General features: G+C 40.3%; 1 protein-coding gene across 2 annotated transcripts in view; it reads left to right on the top strand.

Annotated features, from left to right (window-relative positions):
• The window catches only part of AVEN (apoptosis and caspase activation inhibitor), a 770,692-nt gene that overhangs the window by 637,909 nt on the left and 116,271 nt on the right, over positions 1 to 16,512 (top strand). For both annotated transcript variants that reach the window (XM_056546831.1, XM_056546833.1), the window contains one exon: positions 11,838 to 11,908. In XM_056546831.1, coding sequence (XP_056402806.1) covers positions 11,838 to 11,908 — 71 coding nt within the window. The remainder of the gene's footprint in view (positions 1 to 11,837; positions 11,909 to 16,512) is intronic.

The following is a 16,512-nucleotide window of genomic DNA, read 5'->3' as shown; positions in this document are numbered from 1 at the left end:
GGGATTCCCTTCCCGAAAAATGTTTTATTTCGTGGACCCCTTCCAAAACATTTTCTTCAATGTCTGCTAGTTCTAGTAGACATTTCTGATCTCTAACAGAAAGATTCTGTGGAGCAAAAAATCCAAGCGGACCGATAGACACTGGAACTTCACCTTCCTTCACCTCATCTTTTTTCTTTTTGTTTTCTATGCTTTTATTAATTTAAAAAAAATTATGTCACTAAATTTTTCTTATACCTTTAAACAAATCGATCTCAAATGCAGCAGGGTTAAAATTCTTAGGTACACAAACGTTTAGACCTTTTGATAAAACGGCAAGGCAATCATCATTTATTTCTGCATCAGATAAATTTATCACAGCGATAGGATCTATTTTTTGTTTCTCCAGGTCACTTGTTTTCTTGACCTTAGATTTTTTCCTCCTTCCACCCCGCCGGATACGTTTTCCGGGGGGGGTTGTTTCCCCGTTTTTTTGACTCATGATTTTTAGTTGTTAAATTTTCATTTTATTCAGTCTAGGTTCTTCTGAGGAGCTAGAATCAGTATCGGTTGTCCAATATTCCTTGTTCTTATTTTTTCTGCAATAATTCTTTTTCTTTGACATAAATTTCTTCTTTTTACTGTCTTTTTCTAATTAATTTTGTTTTATTTTTATTATGTTTTATATTTTTTATATGGAATTTGGGAAAAGGGGGGCGTTTTAAACTTTTAATAAGGAAGGGGTTAATGTGTGTTTCTTTTACTTTTATTATTTATTTATTTATTTTTAACACTTTTAGCCCCCTTAGGGGACTTTTAGGAGGAATCATAGAACCACATTGATCTGTGTGCTCTATGCTCGATTGATAAAGTCTGGTCCTGCCAACCCTCCGGCTACCTCAGCAGTGGATTGCCCTCCGCCCCATGATCACGCTGCAGGGGGGAGGCATCCACCCCACTGGACCACTAGGGAGTGTTTACAGGTTCCTTTAGATGCCGCTGTCAGAATGTCAGCTCTTAACGCCAGCCCTTAGCTACAAGAATCAGCTGAGGGCCGGGCTGTATGGCGCAGGCTGGAGTTGAGAGCCTGTGCTATACCCCGTTAATGGCACAAGGACACTCGGTGAAAGAGGAAGTTATCCCTTGTATGTGTATACACGTTCTTTGTCGTTAACCAGTTAAAGAACATTTTGGGGTTCAATTGACTCTCTTTGGCAAAGTCTTTCTGTCTACACTTTTGCTTCTTTTATTTTTTTTAGTGCTACTTTTTTTTGTCATTTATTGTCCCCTTTACATTTTTATTCATCCACATTGAAGAGTCTTTTCTGTTGACAGAAAAGCTATTAAATCTATTGTGATATAATTGTCTAAAACATAGATACCCAAGGGTGCTGAATACTTTTTATAGGTACTGTTGTCTATGTACTGTACATTTATATTTCAAGGGAAAATAATCAGATGTGAATGCAGAAAAACTGACAACATACTGTATGCATCGGATAACAATACATGTAACAAAATGGGTTACAAAAAGCTTTTCTATCGATGTACAGGATAACTTTATATCTTTTGTAAATAAATCAAAGTCCAGTTTTCACCTGTAATACTGATTGATGCCACAGCTGCTCAAACAAGAAGCTGTTCAGTGACATTTGGAAGACATAGACCACATACACCATGAATATAGCAGCTCTAACAAAAGTAATGGTAATGGTTCTACAAAAGTCCGATATGAGGATTTAATTCCTTACTATTAGAATATAAAGAACTTTTTTTTATATTGGCATTAGTTAATAATATATAATTTTTTGTGACTTTAATCATCTATCACATCTAAAGATTAAGGGGGAGATTTATCAATACCTGTGTAGAGAAAGAGTATTGCAGTTGCTCATAGCAGCCATTCAAATCGATTCTTTCATTTGTAAATAGGCCTCTGAAACATGAAAGAAGCAATCTGATTGGTTGCTATGAACAACTGCACCACTCTACTGCTACACAGGTTTTAATCCCCCACTGTTACTTTATGTCATGGTAACAAATTAGTACAGTGATGCAGAAGACACAAAACTAAAGCACACTTATTTAGTTCAAACATAATGAACTGTCTCTGGACTAGAATGTAAATTTTAGAGCCTACAGTCTTTTTGACACTGGCCAAAATGGTATGTGTAGAGTCTTAGGAAAAAGATCTCTAGATTGAGATCCAAAAAAGATCACCAGTTAGCAGTCTGCTGCAGCAGGGATGATAGAAGAGACAACAGATTAGACAGGAAGTGTAAAACAGGATAGTTCGATGCACAAACACAAAGAATAAGGACAATGAAACATGGCAGAATGGAAAAAACACAGTCACATCAGCAGTAGCGAGGTCACAGTACTGTTGAACAACAAGTATACCAGACGTAATATTGCGGGGGGCTAGACAAAAGCAGAATCTAGAAGCAGGCCTGGCTAAAACCAGAAGACAACTATGAGCTGACTTGGAACAAAGTGGTTTGAAGCAGTTTTTAAGCACAAAATGGGTACATTCACATCATGGAAATTCCAAGCAGAGAAAATCTTGTGCAGCAGCCTCCTATTGTTTTCAATGGGATTCTTCTGAACTGTGCACCCCCCCCCCCCCCCTTGGATATACATTGCCATTGAAGGAGACAGCACATGTCTTAGCAGTCCTAAAGCTGATTGATTCAGCCAACAGCCGCAGCAGACAAAAACCCCAGACATAGGTTCCATAATGTGAAGGTACTCCATTAGTTATATGCATAAAAAAAAAGGCATACAGCTTAAATCACCAATTGCAACCTATGCACAAGCAAGCAGGCCTCATCCCCTGCTAAATCGTAATATGGGTAATTTTGTAAAATACAACCTGGTAAGGCAGGATTTATTGCAAAGAATATTAAAATAAAATGGGTGCTCTCATTAAAACACATTTTTGGTATTGAACTCCTTATGGTAAAATAACAATCTTTCTAATGTGCTTTGTTAAATAAAAAATTAAGTTTTCTATGTTTTATTTGTGTTTAAAAAAGCTTCCACTAGGTGTCTCCCTACTTGTCCAGAGCACATTTTCCCCCCATCTTTTGCATAGACTTTGGACTCCTGCTGGCCTGGCAGAAGTCCAAATTCAGGAAATGCTGGGGGGTGGGGTGGAGCCTTATCATATCAGAGCTCATCTAACACACTGAACTGCTCTAGGCTGTGTGTAGCAGAGTGAGGGAGGTAATCCTCCCCTGCATGGCTTCAGATAATCTCACGCCAGCTGGGGAACGCCCCTTCCCAGTCTGTGAATCTGACTGACTGAGACTGAGCAGAAAATACAGAACAACATCAAGGTAGAAAAAAATAAAAGTAAATGCTGAGGATGGTTTATCATGATGGGGGCAGTGAACTGGGAGGATTATAAACTTTAACAAGATCATGAGAGGTACTCTTTAGAGTACGTTCACAAGAGTGGGCCCACAGCGTATTTTACGCTGCAGGTCCGCCACTGAAGTACCGATGCATGGTGGCTTTACATGTGCATGCTCGGAGCGGCAATACGCGCATGCGTGCTGCAAATTGCACGTCGCAGTATGGCTGCACGTAGCGGCATATTGCCCCTCCGAGCAGGCACATGTAAAGCCACCATGCAGCGGTCCTTTAGCGGCGGATCCGCAGCGAAAAATATGCTGTGGGTCCTCTCGTGTAAACGTACCCTTAAGGTGTGCAAAGTTCAATATAAAATAAGGATAGGTAACCTGTAATTATTTGGGTTAACAGCCTTATTGTAGTTACATTTTAATTATAAAAGTTATATATTTACCACTTTAGTTTGCAATGCGTAACCACAAACCCCTATTTTCATCCCTTTCTTGTTGTCGAATATTATCTTTTAAGCTTACCCTTACCTGGGAGACACTGATCAGTGGCCTCAGTTTGTCATACCATTCGGTGATCTTTCTTCATATTAGGTTCTTATTGTTGTGAGCTTATTTATTTGAATAATGCTCAGAGCCTTATAAATAAAGACGGCTGTGCATCAAAAGAGCTGTCAGCTTGTAGACACAGGGCTTTGAGACGGCAGGTTGCTGTAATGACAACTGACATTTGGAAGACTAGAAGTGTATACTGGTAAAATCTCCATGGGTAGACCAGTGTCTGTGTTTTCTCTAAGAGAAAAATAAAAAAATAAAAAAAAACATGAAACCTGTCCTTATTTGATATGTTTTTTTATTTAACTTTCTGTCCAAATTATGTTCCCATATTCTGATATATATGTTTATATTTAGCATATGGTTGGTGGTTTGTTGTATTGTCTGTATTGAGAACGTTGAGATGAGATCACAGTTAGATGTGGTTTTGCATAATATATGTATATATATATATATATATATATATATAGAGAGAGAGAGAGAGAGAGAGAGAGAGAGAGAGAGAGAGAGAGAGAGAGAGAGCGAGCGAGCAAAAAGCGGTTGCAGCACACAAAAATAGGTGAAAAAAATAGTGGTAGCTTTAATCCATTATAAATACAGATGCAACGCTTCAGCTGCCAGTACAGCCTTTATCAATAACATGCTTGATAAAGGCTGCACTGGCAGCTGAAACGTTGCATCTTTATTTATAATGGATTAAAGCTACCACTATTTTTTTCACCTATTTTTGTGTGCTGCAACCGCTTTTTGCTCTCTACATTGGGGACCAGGGACCGGGGTCCATTTTGGCTGCCTGCACCAGAGACTTTTTTCAAGGTGTGCTACCCTCCGCTATTCTCTCTCTGTCTCTCTGTCTCTCTCTGTCTCTCTGTCTGTCTGTCTCTCTCTCTCTCTCTCTCTCTCTCATATTACATAAGCTCTGAAGCAATGTTTCAATGCTCAGAATTTGCACAGAATTGGTGCTAATTTCGATGCAGAATTTGAAGAAGAAAATCTGGAGTAGGATCAGTACTACAACCACTTTTGGGCTGTGAACAAAACAGCAGAAACATTAACTTAAAGGGGTACTCTGGCGCTAAGACATCTTATCCCCTATCCAAAGGATAGGGGATAAGATGCCTGATCGCGAGGGTCCCGCCGCTGGGGACCCCTGTGATCTTCCACGCCGCACCCCGTTAGAATCCGCCCCCGGAGCGTGCTCACTCCGGGTCTGATTACTGGCGATCACGGGGATGGAGCATAGAGACGTCACGGCTCCCCCCCCCGTGTGACATCACGCTCCACCCCCTCAATGCAAGCCTATGGGAGGGGTGTGACAGCTTAAGGACGCAGCCAATTTTATTTTTGCGTTTTAGTTTTTTCTTCCTCGCCTTCTAAAATTCATAACTCTTTTAGATTTCCATTCCCAGACCCATATGAGGGCTTGTTTTTTGTGTGACCAGTTGTACTTTGTAATGACATCACTCATTTTACCCTAAAATGTATGGTAAGCCCCCCCAAAAAAAATTTGTGTAAGGACATTTAAACAAAAATCATAATTTTGCAAATTTTGGGGGCTTCATTTACGCGCTGTACACTTTACGGTAAAAAATACATGTTTTCTTTATTCTCTGGGTCAATACGATTAAAACGATACCCATGGTTACATACTTTTCTATTATTGTACTGCTTTAAAAAAATTAAAAACGTTTTTTTACAAAATCAGTATGTTTAATATTGCCCTATTTTGACCACCTTTATCTTTCTTATTTTGCCGTATTCAGGGATTTGTGAGGGCTTCATTTTTGCGCCACGATGTGTAGTTTGTTTTGGTACCAGATTTGCATATATACAACTTTTTGATCGCTTTTTATTAAACATTTTTGCAGTTTGATGTGACAAAAAAGCATACATTTTTGACTTTTCCTTTTTTTTTTTTTTTTACATTTACGCCGTTCACCGTAGGGGATCATTAACATTATATTTTTATAGTTTGGACATTTACGCATGCAACAATACAAAATATGTTTATTTATTTATTTATTTTACGCTTTTATGTATTAATATGGGGGAAAAGGGTTATTAAATACTTTAATGGCGGAGGAGATTTTTCAAATTTTTTAAACTTTTTTCTTAAAATGTTTTTACATTTATTTTACACTTTTTTTTAATCCCCATAGGGGACTATTTATAGCAATCATTAGATTGCTAATACTGTTCAGTGCTATGCATAGGGCATAACAAAGATCAGTATTATCTGCAATCTTCTGCTCTGGTCTGCTGGAAGGCAGATCAGTGCAGAAGACTATGGCAGATGGACAGAGGCAGGTGAGGGAACCTCCGTCCGCATCTTGGCTGATCTGATCCCCACAACAGTGCCGCGGGCGATCAGATCAGCCATAATAAGTGCCGCACTGCCGCAGATGCCATGATCTGTATTGATCACAGCATCTGAGGGTTTAATGGCAGACATCAGCGCGATCGCTGATGTCCGCCATTACCGGTAGGTCCGCAGCTGCTGACAGCCGCCGGGAATGAAGCGAGCGCATCTCCTGCGCTCGTATCACAGCCGCGCCGTAAATGTACGGCACTGTGTGCTTAGAGGTGCTATGCAGCACTGTACATTTACGGCGCATGTCCTTAAGGGGTTAAGGGAATCTTTGCATTTTTTCACACAGACGTCTATGGGAACAAAAAAAAAACAAGAAAAACGCAATGTTGGTTCAACATTGTCATCTACAAATAACAACATGTTGAAAGTGTAAAATGTAAGGGCAGTTTTTTTGTGGCTTTTTTTTTTTTCATGTAAAGAAAAAACATAAAAAATAAGTTGTGCAGAAACTTCGCCTCACCAAAGTGACGGCCAACGCAATTTCTCTGTATTTATTCTTCTAGATCTCTCTGCAGCATTTGACACTGTAGATCACCATCTTATCCTCTGTATTCTCTGCTCATTGATCTCAAAGACTCTGCTTTCTTCTGGTTTTCTTCTTGACTCTCTGACTGTTCTTTCGGATTGTCATTTTTTCAGTTCTTCATCTTACCCTCTTTTTTTGCTGTTAGGGTTCCTCAGGGACCAGTTCTGGGACCCCTTCTCTTTTCCCTCTCTACACAGCTCTCATTGGACAAACTATCAGTAGGTTTTTAGTACCATCTGTATGCTTATAACACTCAACTGTATACCTTTTCCCACGACATCACTCCTGCATTCCTATAAAATACCAGCGACTGTCTCTCTCCTGTCTCAAACATCATGTCCCCTCTTTATTTAAACGGACTAAAAACCAAGGTATGCTACGGTTTTCAGTCGTATACGGGGCAAAAATGAGCTGACCGGAGTCACTCTCTTACTCTGGTTGGCTCATCTAAATAAATGAGATGTAGGCCGGGTCCGACTGGGATATGGGAGTACTCGTTTTTCACATTCCCCCAGCCGGATCCGGTTACCGTGACTACAAAACGTTATGTAAATGCAACCTAACACAGAGGCCCGCCTTCTATGCCAATCACTACAATGCAATACACAATGCCATTGGGCTGTAATTTTAAATACACAGTGAAATCATTCATTTTAATTGATTAATAAGGGACATTTATACAATAATATTTGGTTAGTGGGGGGCACAGTTAGATAAGGGGTCTTTTACAACGCTCTCAGGACTCCTTTCTGGAGACCAGGGGTTTTGTTGTTTAGTCAGTACGCTGGTTACCCATTCAGTTTAGAATACAGTATTATGGTGTCCATTTTAGGACATCGTCAGTCATCAGCCACAACTCTGTCCCCCGTCAAGCAGAACACCTTCCCGCCTCCTTCTCGCCTCCTTCCCAAATTCCCTTCTCCCTCAAACCAATCTTTATCCTTCTTGAGCCTAAACTCCCTCCTCCATCAAACAAAAATCCCTCAGACCTGAAGACTATTCTCTCTTCTCCTTCAGACCTCAGACAATTCTCCCTCAGGCCTCAGAAGATTCTCTCTCCTCCCTCAGACGATTCTCCCTCAGGCCTTTGACCTCAGATGATTCTCTCTCCTCCCTCCTTCTTGGATGACATAGAAAAGAAGGAGGGAGTTTAGACTCAAGGAGGATGGAGATTGGTGTGAGGGAGGAGGGAATTTAGACTGAGGGAGGAGGCGGGACAATGTTTCGCTTGAAGGGGGACGGAGTTGTAGCTGATGACTGATGATGTCCTAAAATGGACACCATATAGTACCCAACACTCACTTTTACCCACAAAGCTCTCCACAGCACTGCACCTCTCTACTTCTCCTTCCTCATCTCTGTCTACCATCTTCTATAATCTGGACCTCTCACTCTCATCTAAAAGACTTTGCTCATGCTGCAACAGCTCACTAGAATGTGATATCTTGAACCCTCAGAACACTTCTGTATCTCAGAAGTCGCCAGGAAAATGACAGCTGTACCCAAATTGGTTTCCATGGAAAGCATCATTGATTACATTACTGTGGGATGAACATGAATATAAATTATTCCTAACCTGTAAATCCATTTTTATCTTATAGCATCTTTTTTTGCTCTTTTTTTTATTTATTTTTTTATAAATATGAAGTAGTTTTATGAGCAGAGTGCATTTTTAGGCTTGTCAGTGTAAACATCCAGTAGATATTGTGTGTTTATTCATTTCCTGTTATTTGCTGAGAAATTAATTTTAAAGCACAAGCTTAAATTTAATGCTCCAAGGCTTGATTTGCGTAAAATGTTTTTTGTGCAGTAAATGATTGTGGAAAAATATGATAACATTTTCGAAAGAGCCTGCTGATGTTTACTATGCAAAGACATGGAAGCATTTAATCTATTCATTACCCTTTTTAAGATAAGATTAGACTGAATTAAGTGTTTGTGTATAGGCCTTAGGTTCAGGGGTACTACTCTCTTGGGCAGTGGGCTTTAACTATCCTGACTTCTAGACAGCTTCCAATTGATTAAAAATATAAAGCTCTCCTCTTACCTGTCTCTTAAACATTTCACAGTTGCACCTTACTTCAAATGCATATCCAACCTTTAACATCACTTTTTTCTATAATGAATACAAAATCTCTGCAGATTGATTTTTTTATATCACATATAGGGGTTCAGGACAAGCACTGTAAGATTAAAGTCAGCTGTTGGCCATTTACTGGGGCTGTGCTAGTTCATCCACATAAAGAACTGTCCAATATGAACAAACAGGAAAAGAAATGAACTTCAGCACTCACCAGACTAGTCCAACAGAAAAACAACTGATTTAATTCACTTTAGTTTGTGGACATCAGACATCACACAATGAAGGGAGGGAGTCAACCAGAGTATTGAGCAGGGGCGCAAAGGGAAACGACAGACTGCTTCACTTTAGTTACATGGATGAAGCGTCACTGACTCAAAACAGTCTGTAAGGTTCTCATTACGCCCCTGCTCACTACTCTGGTCGACTCCCTCCTTGCATCGCTTGGTGTCTGATGTCCATTAACTAAAGTGAAATAAACCATATTTCTATTGGAATAGTCTGGTGGGTGCTGAAGTCCAAATCCTTTAAATAGACATAGATGTAAATAGTTAAAATTCTACCAACAGTGTTAGGGCCTCAGATGTTTACTACATACTTTTATACAATGAACCTCATAAGAGAGAAATATTTTATATAATCGAATCAATGCACTGGTCAAGACCAGTATATGGAGGGTTAATTCAATCACAATGGAAGCCCCATACCTCTTGACAAAGCTACATAGTAGCGAAACATGTCGGGGGGGGGGGGGGCGGCTGAGTAGGGTGTTTTAACTAGATCAGAGCAGTCTCCGGAGGAAGCAGAGTGTGAGCTGCAGGCACACTCAGCGACAGACAGTAACTAATAATCTCAGTGGAGATATTCATAAGACGTTAGATCAAAATTAAGGAACACTGCTCTGATACCTTTTTAAATGTGTGGTTTATTTTTGATTAGTTTACAATAAAGGTTATACATTTTAGTTGGTATATGGGAAATTAGGGTTTTATTGGATTGCCCCAAGGGGTGATCTATTGGAAAAATAAATATTTTATATACTCCTAAGATATCCCTAGCAGTAGCTGAATTTAACTAAGAATATACAAAGGACTTATTTACTGCAATACATAGCATAACAACCTTTATGGGCATGTGACTGTGACTGCACCTCAACAAATTAAAGTTGAAGACGTCATCCCAAGATCAAAATATACAACTACCTACAGGATAGGTGATACCTAACTGATTGATGGTGGTCCAACCACTTGGACCCCCCCCCCCCCCCCATTGATTTAAATGGATACTCGGCCCCTAGACATCTTATCCCCTATCCAAAGGAGATAAGGGGATAAGATGTCAGGTCGCCGGGGTCCCGCTGCTGGGAACCCCCGGGATCTCGGCTGCGGCACCCCGTTATCATTACTGTACAGAGCAGACTCGCTCCGTGCGTAATGACCAGCGATACAGGGGCTATCACGCCCCCTCCCATAGACTTGCATTAAGGGGGCGGGCCGTGACGTCACAATGCTCCCGCCCCTGTATCGCTGGTCATTACGCATGGAGCGAGACCCCGGCGATCTGACATCTTATCCCCTATCCTTAGGATAGGGGATAAGATTTCTAGGGGCGGAGTACCCCTTTAAAGAATGCAGGTCCTTGTCCTCCAGGTAAATGAAGCCTCAGCATGTATCACACTTGGCTATCCATGAGACTACTGAGGATAGCCAAGCATTGTACTTAAATGGGCACTGTCACCAACTTTTTTTTTTGATATGTTGTAGTACTTACATTATTATTATTTTTTTTATTAACAGTGTGTATTTTACATTTGAAAACTGGTCACTAGGGGTAATCGGTCCGAATTCATTCAGGCCGTGCTCGCTCCTTGCCTGTCAATCAGACAGGCAGGAGCGAGCGAAAAGAACCGAAGATGCGAATTGGCTCCCTGGCCTCGCACGTTGGCCCCGCCTCCGTGCATATACGTGTCGCTGCTGCCGGTGTTTGCACATTGGTATGTCTACTTTGGGGGGGAGCGGGTTGCGTGGCAGGGTTCGGGGGGTGGACTTGCACAGGGTGCCTCCAGTTCTTTCACTACTACAACTCCCAGCATGGCCTGACAGCCAATAGTTGTCAGGGCAAGCTGGAAGTTGTTGTGGTGAAACAGCTGGAGGCACCCTGTATAGATGAACTAAGGGCGGAAGTGTCGGCCCCAGCAGGCATCAGTGACATCGTGCCTGCTGGGGAAGTCTGCCTGGTAGTGAGCACACTACCAGGCAAACAAAAAGGCATTTTTAGTATAGTAAAAAAAAAATTAAGGCAGGTGGGGGGGGGGGGGGGGCACTGGGGATAGATGGGCAATAGGCAGGGACAGAAAAAAAAAAGGATGGTGGGAGCTACTCTTTAAGTATTGTTGGAATACCATAGAAAGTAAATGAAAGGGTGCTTTACTCCAATCTGGGACCAGAGACCTCTATTCTCGTGATCAGTGGTGGACCAGATGTTGGGATAGGTGATAATCCGGCTGTTGGGATAGGTAATCTTCGGATAATTTCTTTAAAATGATTGTGTGGTTGAGATGCCCCATCTCATTGCTGGTCAAATTTGAGTCCTTAGGTTGGATCACAGATATAGATAGCCTAGCCTGAGACCATCAATATTGTATAATGGAAATGTTCTTAAAATTGCTAAATTACCAAATACGTGTGATGTGGATTGTAAATTATTACTAGGACCTGCACAACCATCCACTATTCTGGCATCGTTTATAATCTAGCAACTCAATGGTTGTGAGGATTTTAATGGGGGATCTTCATATATTTGTTATCCATTCAAAAATAAATACATAAACAGATGTATCAGCATGCTTGTCAAATGTGGACATATGTATAACTAATCTTTAGTCAAATGCATTTTTTAATCAATTTAAAATATTGGGATCTGATATTTTAAACATTCTATGTATGTTTATATTTTATCTTCTAGGTGATTCCTTCACTCAGTTCCGATTTGATGATGAAAAAGACTGGGCTGCTGAAAATCTTAGAAATAAACAGGTAAGATGTGTGTAGTAGGAGTAATAATGTATGTACAGAACAATAGTCTTTCTGCCAGTACTTCCTTAAAGGTAATGTGTGGTGCTATGTTTGCTGGATGCACTTTTTCTGATATTGCTGACAGGTTTTCTTGTTTCTGACCAGCCATACCTAATACCGCACAGCATGTGACCACCACACATTAATAAACAACCTTTTACATTGCTGATTTGATTAAACCATAGAAACAAAAATTGTCTACACATTTTTCCAAATACCTAAAAATACAGATATTCCTGACTAAGCTACAAGTTTCGGTGTGCCTTGCAACTTAGTTTATCATCTAAATAATCTCTATACATTAAGTTAAATTACTGTAAATTCACACTAATAATACAAGAGTGTATGCAGTTTATTGTGATATATTTCCTTGTATCGTCTATTACTTGGCAAAAAAGAAAATTTTCTATGAATAAATTCTATAATCTAACTTTACACAATGGAGCTGTGCCGGCATCCTCCACTATCTATAATTGTGTGTCTGTTTGTAGGAAAAATTGGATGTACAGTTACTTCTGTACTACTTACCTCCCCACTCCTTCGTAGCCTCCAGTATCATGTTGCCTGTCTCTTATTGAACTTTGCTTCCTAGAGCTACAGACAATGTGTCACTTATTGTCTGTAGCCTTGGGAAGCTGAGTTCAGAGAAATTAAGCAGCATCGTGATACTGACGCTGGGGGAGGGTGGGGGGTGTGAGGAAGATAAGTACAGTTTGTTTTTTTAATGTTATCACATAGCCAGGGAACTTTTATAGGTAAGAAGTTAATTTAATCTGCGTAGCCCTGCTTTGGAACTGAATATTTGGTTTTATTCTATCACATTTTGTATGAATTCTTACTATGTCTACCAACTATCAGATTGTGACAAGACAGGGTCAAGTAGTAAGAGGCCACCTAGGCACATATAGGTGGGAAGGGGTGCAGTTTGTTGAAGAAAAACAAAACAAAACCATTCAGTTGGTTGTAAATTTACATTTTTGTGCAATTTATTGAACACTATGGGGGGGGGGGGGGGATTATCAAGACCATGGTTAGTTTATGATTTACCAAATTCATTGAGCGGTTCAAACTTCTTAAAATGATGGTGCATCTTTATTGTCCATGCACTAGCATTTCAAGTCTATACCAGTTATAAAATGGCATAGATTTAAGGTGTACGTTATGTTAATTTTTGGATGACATACAAGGTCCTATCCCTTTAGCGAAGCTTTGTCTACTTCTAGCAGTACAAAAAATAGAAAGTGTCCAAATTTTTTGCACAAACCAAGGCTTGCACAAAAAATAGCATGTACTGAATGCCAGAAAAATGTCCGAGCTGCTGTTAATGCTGTAGCTGTCAGGGTATGATTACCGTTTCCCTTTAATGCGTGTATTATGAACAGTGATTGTGAGGGAAGGTAGTGACAATAGATAATTCAATTAAAGATTGACCCTCTGATAACTATCATGGTGAACTTCAGGTACCACAGGTGGTGGGACACATTCTGAAACCACTGCCTTGGTCACCAAAAGAGATTGTTCTGCCCCTCTATCCAATGTTCATTCTTTATGTGCGCTAAAAAGCATTAGTTTCCCATGCAAGCCACTAGGTAATGTTTTCACTGAAATCCCGTTTTATGTTCAAATAATAGAATTGTACATTTGTTCTCCTGGTGTGGATGTATTCAATCTCACTTCTGTTTCCATTATGACCTTTCCACATTATGATTACCTGAGCACTCGCAGACACTGAACATTTCAGAAGAGAGTGAATTATGGAGCCTTTAAAAGCATCCCTGTGAAGTGTAATGTAGCCAGAAGTCAGGTGTGTTAGGAGCTGTCTGCCAGCAGATAAGGCGGTATGACAGCCAAATGGCAGGAATTCAAGTGATGGTTAGAAAATTTAGATGTAATCTCTAAACTGCAATCATTAGCAGCTGCCTGTGTGTGGAGCCAGCGCTGCCTACAGCCAAATCTTAATGACTTTGGTGACTGTGGGTTTTGTGTTACAGAGTTTCAGGTATGTCCAGTTCTTCAAAAGAATTCCAGATAAGCAGCTGTATGTATCACGAGCTTTAATTCTCGCCTGAGACACAATGAACTTTAAAAGTGCAGCTGAGGGACAGTTAACTGTCGCCTTTAATTCCAGAGGTTGTGTCTGCATTACTTAGCATTCCCCTTGATGATACAGCTGCATACTAATAAGATGTCAGTGATGATTTTAGAAATGCTGAAGCTTGATGGGCAGTTCTTGACTGTACGATATGTCTTCACTCTATGCCGAGGCAGGGCCCTCTGTATAAATATTAATACAGAAATAGATTGTGTTGGCTTGGCTAGCATGTGGATGTCTTCATTAAACAGCTATTGCTTTGTAATACCATGGATGTTTTTTGCTTCTCTGCTACTGTAATTACTGAAAAACAGTGGTCTCTTCAGACTTAAAGGGGTACTCCCACCCTAGACATTTTATCCCCTATCCAAAGGATAGGGGATAAGATGTCTGATCGCGGGGGTCCCGCCGCTGGGGACCCCCGCATTATTGCATGCGGCACCCACCTGTTTTTCCACCGGAACCGCTGGAGGGTCTGAGTCGCGACTTCGGGATCGGAAGTCCGTGACGTCAGGACTCCGCCCCCGTGTGAAGTCACGCCCGTCCCCTCAATGCAAGTCTATGGGAGGGGGCGTGACAGCCATCACACCCCCTCCCATAGACTTCCATTGAGGGGACGGGCGTGACGTCACACGGGGGTGGAGTACATGTCTACTTATCTATAGTGACCTCTGTTCATGACCACAGATCTATAGAGTCCTCTGTTCATGTCCGCTGATGGTGTCCTCTGTGCTGCTCACTGATCTGTGTCCTCTGAACTTATATATTATAGAGTTGTATGTTCTTGTTAGTTTTCTGGTTGGTTTTATTAGTGTTTGTTTTTAATTAGGCCCCAGCACTTTAGTTCAGGGAGGGACCAGCGCCCAGATTTCGACTCACCGTTTAGGGTGAGTGGGCAAGTAGGCAGGGAGAGCGGTTTTAGGGTCAGTTTAGGGCTCACTCTCACTGTCCCCCTGTCGGTTATTAACAACAGTACTGCAGGGTCCCCTGTTCTGTGTGTGAAGAGCATGGCAGATACCACAGGCATAAGGCTCAAGCCAAAAGCTCAGGGAAAACAGAAAATGACAGATGAAGCATGCAAAACAGAATTATGGTAAAAATGTCACATGCAATTCATTTAATGGCCTAAAGACATTGTACTCCTCATGTACACACACAGCTTATCTTAAAAGTTTTCTGAAACAGCTATGGTTTATAAGTGTTTTTTATTTTATTTAGCATGGCATGTTACCAATTTTTAGCTTTTATCACTTTTTTCCTTTACTGCCCTTTCCAAGTTTGTGTTAGCAAATTTCATCATTTTTAGAAAAGAAAACAAATTATGGGCTAAGTAACCTAATAATAATAATTTAGTAACCTAAATTTTTTAAGGGGGTGCGAAGAATATGACTTTATTACATTCTGACAGTTTTGCTGAAAGTTGCTGAAAGTTTTATACCATCATAAAAGGGTGGGGTTTGAAGTACTTTAGGTGCATTCTTAACTGGAAGACCTGTAGACCAAAAGAGTACCAACCAAAGGAACATTAGTTTATTTTTAGAATGAATGATCATACACAGATGTTCAACAGTCGTAGCTTTACATGTCCTTGATTCATCTCGACCTAGTACATATTATTCAGTGAGCATGTTTTTGTGCTATCATATAATAACCACCACATTGTCTACATAATGGTAAAACCATGCTACTGGTTCCACCTCTCCTCCCCTCTGCTATTATCTGGTATCAACATCTAATATTTATTATATTGTAGAAAAATGTCACTAATAGAAGATAAAGAAACTGGGATCAGCCAGTTTATAAGACTGAATTACCCTTGTAAGGCGCTTCTGGCAGTTGTAAATAACCATCTATAAGTGAGGTATGAGAAAAGTGTAAGTTACAGAAAACAAAATCTGTTCATTTTATTTGGTTCTTATTTCTTGTTGAGTTATACATACCATGGAATTTCCTCTGTAATGAGTAGAACACGTATAAGAATTAGTCGTGCAAAGAATAGACATTTGTCTCTTACATTATTAATGCCTAAACATTAAAGTCTTCCTCTGTTTGTGAAGAAATCCACATCTTGAGAAGCAAATCTATTGTAATAGGAAAACGTAGTGCAATATAAATGGGGAATTAAGACCCAACAATCAATATTTGTCAGCTTGTTTACATAGATCATGTTCCAGTGCTCTGTTACCATGGAGACAGCCAATAGTTATCCCAATTCTATACAGTATGCTGCTGTATTCATAACCAGTGCCCGACTTCTAGCAGTCTGGGTGGCTACAGACCTCATTTGTAAGTTCACAGCTGTAAAACCAGTAACATACTAATACAATAATGACAAATCCTAGTTTGGAGAAAACCGTGAATATTATATTATCTTGATGTACTTTTGACACCTGCAGTAACCTGTCATACAGGCTTGTAGTGCGGGTGATACTGATCAAATTGATACTTACAATGTCCTGAATGGCCCAGCCAT

This window comes from Hyla sarda, chromosome 11, assembly GCF_029499605.1.
Source record: "Hyla sarda isolate aHylSar1 chromosome 11, aHylSar1.hap1, whole genome shotgun sequence".
Lineage (NCBI taxonomy): Eukaryota > Metazoa > Chordata > Amphibia > Anura > Hylidae > Hyla > Hyla sarda.
Note: the sequence above shows the minus strand (reverse complement) of the source record. Positions and strands in the feature narration are given on the sequence as shown.